The sequence below is a fragment of the Protomyctophum parallelum genome (assembly GCF_964188405.1).
Source record: "Protomyctophum parallelum genome assembly, chromosome: 20".
In the NCBI taxonomy this organism is placed as follows: Eukaryota; Metazoa; Chordata; class Actinopteri; order Myctophiformes; family Myctophidae; genus Protomyctophum; species Protomyctophum parallelum.
In genome coordinates, this window is record NC_139718.1 from 4,696,641 (window position 1) to 4,705,302 (window position 8,662).

The 8,662-nt window shown below is 44.1% G+C and overlaps 1 protein-coding gene across 1 annotated transcript; it reads left to right on the plus strand.

Annotated features, from left to right (window-relative positions):
- Positions 1 to 7,699: 7,699 nt before the first annotated feature.
- On the plus strand, positions 7,700 to 8,662 carry LOC310878102 (ubiquitin-like-conjugating enzyme ATG3; the record flags this gene model as incomplete). The annotated part of the gene is made up of 1 exon (XM_083792218.1): positions 7,700 to 8,662. One exon carries the CDS (start codon positions 7,700 to 7,702, stop codon positions 8,660 to 8,662), a length of 963 nt encoding a protein of 320 aa, XP_083648344.1.

Consider the following 8,662-nt stretch of genomic DNA (forward strand, 5'->3'; position numbering starts at 1 on the left):
AGAGTAGACTGGCCACACTCTACAGACTGGTTTACAAAGGAGTTTAAGAGGAGACTGGCCACACTCTATAGACTGGTTTACAAAGGAGTTTAAGAGGAGACTGGCCACACTCTACAGACTGGTTTACAAAGGAGTTTAAGAGGAGACTGGCCACACTCTACAGACTGGTTTACAAAGGAGTTTAAGAGGAGACTGGCCACACTCTACAGACTGGTTTACAAAGGAGTTTAAGAGGAGACTGGCCACACTCTACAGACTGGTTTACAAAGGAGTTTAAGAGGAGACTGGCCACACTCTATAGACTGGTTTACAAAGGAGTTTAAGAGTAGACTGGCCACACTCTACAGACTGGTTTACAAAGGAGTTTAAGAGGAGACTGGCCACACTCTATAGACTGGTTTACAAAGGAGTTTAAGAGGAGACTGGCCACACTCTATAGACTGGTTTACAAAGGAGTTTAAGAGGAGACTGGCCACACTCTACAGACTGGTTTACAAAGGAGTTTAAGAGGAGACTGGCCACACTCTACAGACTGGTTTACAAAGGAGTTTAAGAGGAGACTGGCCACACTCTACATACTGGTTTACAAAGGAGTTTAAGAGGAGACTGGCCACACTCTACAGACTGGTTTACAAAGGAGTTTAAGAGGAGACTGGCCACACTCTACAGACTGGTTTACAAAGGAGTTTAAGAGGAGACTGGCCACACTCTACAGACTGGTTTGGATTTGCTTTATTTGTTGGACACCTGAGTTTAGTTTTGGACAGTGCTAGGACTCTTTGACTTCACACCCCTACCCTTTTTCTTATAACATACATTACATACAGTACATTCACACACACACACACACACACACACACACACACACACACACACACACACACACACACACACACACACACACACACACACACACACACACACACACACACACACACACACTTGCACTTGTATAAACAAAAAATAAGTACCTAAATAAGAAAAAATAGAATAAAACATTTGTGTAGTGCATTTCCAGTTCTGTTTCTTTTCCTCTTAAACAATAGGCTGTATAGTATTCATATATGTCTCCCACAGCTGGACAAAATCATTCTGTCTGCCCCTAACTTATATACGTGAGTCTTTCCAGTCCAATACAGTTCATCATTTCCTTTTGCCACATCCTCAGTGTTGGAGCGTCTGTGTTTTTCCAGCATAGTGCAACAGCTCTCCTAGCCCTCCAAGCAGAACCCAATGCTACTGAAGTTTCTGACATTTTGTTCGACCCAGTGCATGGGGTCCTGTTGCATCACTACCATGCCACCTGGTACGCGGCCATTCATAAAACATAAACAACATGGATAACGCCTGTCTGCGCTCTTTGACGACATTTTTCCGTGTGAGGCTTTCTGAATATGTGAAGTATAAGTACCCATACATGCCGCTGCGAATATCTCCTGTGGCACGGAAGCCGTTAAGTATTTTTAATCTTTGTTTGACCGATTTGGTCGCTTTGATTCTTCTCTTCCTTCCTTGTTTATTGACACCTCATCGTACCGCCTATCTGGCTAGCTAGTGGCGCTATAGCTATGACAGAGCAGATCAGAGGCAGGGACGTAGCCTCACAAGCCAACCGCACACCGGGAGGCGGTACAATAAACGGTAAACAAACAAGAAGAAATAAAGCGACCAAATCGGTCAAACAAAGATTAAAAATACTTAACGGCTTCCGCGCCACAGGAGATATTCGCAGCGGTATGTATAGTTACTTAAAGTTCACAAATTCAGAATAACGCAAACAAAAAAAGGACGTTATTCTGTTATTCTGAAGGTATAGCAGACCTACAAGCTCGTATCGCGCCACTCGGTGGCGCGATATGAGCTTGTAGATCTGCTATTTTTCAATAGATAAAGCATAACATGATGCTAACACCAAAATGGGTTCCCGTTCAGAATTGGTTAAAACCTCAATCATTTTTGGCAGCTACAAACTGGTCATTGCCCCATATGGCAGTGAACTGGGATAGTGTAGGCATACCACCCATGTGTTTATGGGCGGCATACAGAACTGAGATTGTGTTTTTGAGGAAAGGACTTTTTGTACGTTTTTTGAGGAGTATAAATATAAGTGTAGTGGTAAATCTGGGATGGATTCTTTAACTGTTAATTTTCTTTAAATACAAATGCAAATACACAGGCTGCAATGAGCACATGTGAGACAAACCACGGACAGTTATTTAATTAATTGTTGCAATGCCAAAACGGAAAGATCTTTGGTTCCATTTGTTACCCTTAAAGGGACACTAATATATGTTAATGACGTTTAGAAGCTTTAGATCACTTTCCTGGGGGTCTTTGTGTGTGTAATATGTGGTTTTAGTTATTTTAGATTGTAGCAGTGAGCCTGTTGTCTCTGATGTCATGGACACTGGTCTCACTACCTTCCTGGACTACAATTCCCATAATTCTTTGGTGCACTGCTCCTCCTTGCGGATAGGGGGAGAGCTGTCTTACTGAGACAACATGTAGTCCAGGAAGGAAGTGAGCCCAGTGTCCATGACATCAGAGACACTGGGCTCACTGATACAATCTAAGATAACTAAAACCACATATTACACACATAAAGACCCCCAGGAAAGTGTTCTAAAGCTTCTAAACGTCATTAACATATATGTTTTTGCAAAAAGGGTGAAGTGTCCCTTTAAGGGTCCATTTGGTTCATTTAGCTGGGGACCCTCCTGGGACTCCCTCAAGGACCCCTGGGGGTCCCCACTCCCCCGACCCCACTTTGGGAACCACTCTTGTAAATATTTTTTTATAAGCTTTTAACAGCTGAAAATGTATCCGCTTTTATCAGCTGAAAATTGTATCATTGCCATGTTATTGATACTATCATGATTTATCATCTAATCTACTGTATTTCATGCCAATAGGAAGAGTTCCTCTCTCTCTCTCTCTCCGAGGACAAAATGACAGAGATTCTTGCCAAGGAGCGTCAAGAACTGTGTAGGAATTCACAGTCACTGAGCAGCACTCCTGTAAGCTGTTGATGAAACACAGCATGGACTACATTCTGGGATGCTTCAGTGTTTACCATCAGGTCAGACACCGAGCAATGCATACATTTTAGAGACGGATTGATTACATGTGTCTGGCTCCCCCCCCCCCCCCCCCCCCCCTTCATTACGACATATCAGGACACTGAACACTCGCCACATACTGCCCCCAACGAGGGATGAATAGCACCTTACACACATGCACTTTGAATGCATCAGCACTTTTTCCTGCCAATGTTGTCTGCTCCTTTTACCTTCTTAATGTTCTTTTAATAAGGCCTTGCCCCTTTTTAATGTCTTATTCTTTTTAAATGTGAAGCACCATGAGCCATGGAGAACGGTATTTTGCTCCCCTGTATGCCCAGTGTATATTTGTGGAAGTAACAATAAATCTGATTGATTGATCTGTGTCTGCAATAAGGCAGCACAACATTCAACGTGGTGTCCCTGTTTTTTCATATTCTTTTCAAATCTTGTTGTCAAAATATCATTAACCCATTCTGACCGGGCACCCATTTTGGTGTCAGCATCATGTTATGCTTTAGCTATTGAAAAATAGCAGATCTACAAGCTCGTATCGCGCCACCGAGTGGCGCGATACGAGCTTGTAGGTCTGCTATTTTTGAAAAATCTAAGACACTTTTAGAATCTGATCTCAGGTCAGAATGGGTTAAAAACACAAGGTAAGTAATCGGCGGGCTATGACTCAAAGTTGTATTTATAAGCAAACCTGTCATCTTAACGACTTGTCACCATGCAGTGAGCATGTGAGAGGAGGAGGAAAGGGTAGTTCATTAACTATGAGAGAACAGAATGGTAATAAATAATGTATATTCTAATCTACTGTAATCTATTGTTTATGCCAATAGGAAGAGTTCCTCTCTCTCTCTCTGTGGACAAACTGACGGACATTCTTGCCAGTGATGATCTCAATGTGTCCAAGGAGGAGGCGGTGCTGGAGGCTGAACCATCCTCCTTTCACTGCTTAGCGAAGGTGTAGGAGCTTTGATCAGGTCAGTTCCTTCTCCATGTTGTGGTTGAACCATCCTCCTTTCACTGCTTAGCGAAGGTGTAGGAGCTTTGATCAGGTCAGTTCCTTCTCCATGTTGTGGTTGAACCATCCTCCTTTCACTGCTTAGTGAAGGTGTAGGAGCTTTGATCAGGTCAGTTCCTTCTCCATGTTGTGGTTGAACCATCCTCCTTTCACTGCTTAGTGAAGGTGTAGGAGCTTTGATCAGGTCAGTTCCTTCTCCATGTTGTGGTTGAACCATCCTCCTTTCACTGCTTAGTGAAGGTGTAGGAGCTTTGATCAGGTCAGTTCCTTCTCCATGTTGTGGTTGAACCATCCTCCTTTCACTGCTTAGTGAAGGTGTAGGAGCTTTGATCAGGTCAGTTCCTTCTCCATGTTGTGGTTGAACCATCCTCCTTTCACTGCTTAGTGAAGGTGTAGGAGCTTTGATCAGGTCAGTTCCTTCTCCATGTTGTGGTTGAACCATCCTCCTTTCACTGCTTAGCGAAGGTGTAGGAGCTTTGATCAGGTCAGTTCCTTCTCCATGTTGTGGTTGAACCATCCTCCTTTCACTGCTTAGCGAAGGTGTAGGAGCTTTGATCAGGTCAGTTCCTTCTCCATGTTGTGGTTGAACCATCCTCCTGCTTAGCGAAGGTGTAGGAGCTTTGATCAGGTCAGTTCCTTCTCAGTGCGTATACTGATTCAAGATCATGGAGAATACATCACTTACACAACCTTTAATCAGACCAGTGTGTGTCCAGTGGAAACCTCGTATGAATCTGATCTCAGGTCAGAATGGGTTAAAGGTGGAGTAAGTGACGTTGTTTTTGGTTAACACTACATCAGAATATAGTGATTTTACCTTTTAACTAAATTGACCCCTGTTTTCAATAACAGAGGTCCCCTCTTTAATAAACAAAATACATTTTCAGGTAGGTGACAAAACTATATCCATTCCTTATAGGTAATATCCTGAGATTCCTGACTGTGTTCTCTATCCAGATTGGATACAATTGGTATCCTGACCTCAATGCATTTTCTGTTTAAAGGTATATTCAGTGATTTCACTCAAAAAACCTTAGGTTTCGTTTTTGGCTGGGACCTAAGCCTTTCGTCCAATCAGGATAGAGAGTCAAAAACGAAACCTAAGGTTTTTTGACCCCCAGGGGTTAACTGGGGACAGGGAGGAACTCCTTATATGGTCATTACACTCTATAGTAGGGAGGATTATCACAACAAAACAAAACAATAAGTGATATTTGAATTAAGTGAAATCACTGAATATACCTTTAATAGAAAGCTGGAGAGAAATGGAGACTCCTGTTACTGAACACTAGTCTACAATGAGTACTGTCATAACATAGAGCTTTTAAACACTTATTTAACCCATTCTGAACGGGCACCCATTTTGGTGTTAGCATCATGTTATGCTTTAGCTATTGAAAAATAGCAGATCTACAAGCTCATATCGCGCCACCGAGTGGCGCGATACGAGCTTGTAGGTCTGCTATTTTTGAAAAATCGAAGAACGACTGACATTTTTTAGAATCTGATCTCAGGTCAGAATGGGTTCATCAGGACCAGTGTGTGTCCGGCGGAAACCTCGTATGAATCTGATCTCAGGTCAGAATGGGTTAAATGTTGCAGTTAGGAACTAGTACATAATGAGTGTTGTGTTTGTTCTTGGAGGTGATGGAGCATGTTGTCCGTCTGGCTTTCATCAAGCCCACCTATATTGAGGTGACTGCATTTCTGGGTGATTCTGAATCCGAGGTCTGCCAGAGGCTCATCTCTAAGGCCAACCACAGACCACGCAGGTCCACACTCACAGGTAGACACTGCCATGCTTGTTCTAATGTAACCCAATGTGACGGCCCATGTGCTTTGTCGTTTGGCTTGGATGTTGGCCACCTGTTATTGTTTATACAATGACCAGCAGTTCTTTAAGTTGTTTATTTAATCAATGGTGGATCTTATATATGACGATAATGGTACTTGGACAGTCAGTACACAGGCAGTTCCAGTTCCTCAGGTTTTAGATAGGACAGTGGTTGTCTATAGAAAGGTGAAGTGTGACATGACTGCCACTAGAGGGGGCTATCCCCCTGGGTCACAGTTATTTTCCATTGAAAATAACATTAAATGTATGGTCTCAATAGCATAGTGGCATATAACAAATTAATCCAGGCTGTTAAGATGACCACATGGTATTTTAGATAAGAGTACTTTTTGTGACCCAGGGGATAAGAGTGATGTTAGGACTTGGAAATGCAAAAAGGAAAAAAGAAGCCTGGGTACTGAGGCTAGGACTTCGATACTCTATTCAGACTGTTGGAAAATGTACTTTACTTGCTTGTTCTAATGTAACCCATGCTGGAGGAAAAATAAAAAAATACATCTAGTTTGATTTCCAGTTCAGAGACAAATTAATTATTCAAATGTAAGAACATACCTGGCAATAAAAAAAAAGAGTTCAGTTAGCCATTTGAGCCTCATAATCATTATTTAATCGTTATTTGTTTTACAATTCAAGCTTTGATTTACAAGGTTGCGCTCACTTACTTCACTATGACTTTTCAAGTGTTATTGATTGATTGATTTATTAACAGTTTGCAGAATTACAGTACCTTTCAAGCACAACTCAATACAAAAACTGTTAACTGTGAGTGGACGACACCATAAAGCATTACCCTTGTTTACAATAGGGCCCACCATTTTCAATTCATCAAAACTTTACTATATAGTCAAAACAGGAAATCATCATAGGAGGTAAAAAGGGAAAATAAACGTATACAGTGAGGGGGAACAGGGTGGGCGGGGGGGATTCAGATTTTACGGGGGCCAGTTTCGAATTGTAGCCGTCCGTAGGTGCCCTTTATACATGGTACACAATTACACCTTGAGTGTTACACCTCTGACTGTTAATGTGTGCAATCATAAAATATTCCACCCACACCCCTACTGGTATAGTCATCAGTGGCGTGCACAGACATTTAGAGGGGCAGGTGCTCAAGTGAAAAAAGGGCACCTTGTGCAGCACATTTTAGCTATTGAAAAATACAAGCTACAAGCAGATCTACAAGCTACGAGCTTGTAGGTCTGCTATTATTTTTATCGAAGAACCACTGACATAGAAACATAGCTTTAGATTGTGGGGGCCCAAATAATATAGAAGCGGTTTTATCAAGAATTGTCACCGCATGGTCCACACACTACAAATTAAGAAAAAAAATAAAACTTTCTTTTTTTTTTTTTTTTTTTTTTTGGATCACATTGCCAAAAGGGCAGGGGGTGCTCTAGCACCCCCTAGTGTCTATCTGTGCACGCCACTGGTAGTCATACTGGTGCTCATTAACGTCACATAGACGGACACATAGGTGAACAACACATAGGTCCAGTAGGACACCTACATTGCACCACTCAAAAAATAAGTTCATACTTTATATGGGCATTCCCAGACGATGCCATGTTTAGGGCACCCACACTAATACAATCCATATATGGAGATATCTGACGTCATCAATATGTATTGTGTCAGAGATTGACAGCACTGAGGGTGTATATTTAGAGGGCCACTCAGGGACACAGCTCATGTGACCTATAGCAAGTGATGCTGTCGCCACACACTGATGCTCTGCTTCAACGCCGGTTCTATATGCAGGACGTCATCAACTCGGTGAAAGGAACGGCACTCTGCGTGGCCGAGTTCCTCACCCCGGTCCTCACGGAGTCCAGGTTCAAGGAGACGGGAGTGATCACCCCGGAGGAGTTTGTGGCGGCGGGAGATCATCTGGTTCACCACTGTCCCACGTGGAGGTGGGCGTCGGGAGAGGAGAGCGCCGTCAGGCAATATCTGCCTCCGGAGAAACAGTTTCTCCTGACGCGCAACGTTCCCTGTTACAAGCGCTGCACGCAGACGGAGTATTCGGGCGAGCTGGAGGCCATCGTAGGCGAGGACGACGGCGACGGAGGCTGGGTGGACACCTACTACCATGACGCAGGCGTGTTAGGAGTTACAGACGCCGTGCGGGAAATCTCACTGGACGAGGATAAGGACAACGTGAATACGAAGGTGAATTCGGGAGCGCGCGGAGGAGACAACGAGGACGAAGAGGAGGGAGAAGCGGCGGATATGGAAGAGTACGAAGAGAGCGGCCTATTGGAAGCCGACGAGGCGACCTTAAACACCACCAGCAAAACGACGGAGGAGGAGGAGGAGGAGGAGGAGGCCGGGAGCGAGGAGGAGGACGCCGTCCTCCAGACCAGAACGTACGACTTGTACATCACATACGACAAATACTACCAGACGCCTCGCCTCTGGCTCTTTGGCTACGACGAGGACAGGCGGCCGCTGAGCGCAGAGCGGATGTACGAGGACATCAGCCAGGACCACGTGAAGAGGACCGTCACCGTGGAGAAGCACCCCCACCTGCCGCCGCCCGCCATGTGCTCCGTGCACCCCTGTAGGCACGCCGAGGCCATGAAGAGGATCATGGAGACCGTGGCCGAAGGCGGGCGCCAGCTGGGAGTACACGCCTATCTTTTGGTTTTCCTGAAATTTGTCCAGGCCGTCATTCCCACGATAGAATACGACTACACGAGGCACTTCACCATGTAA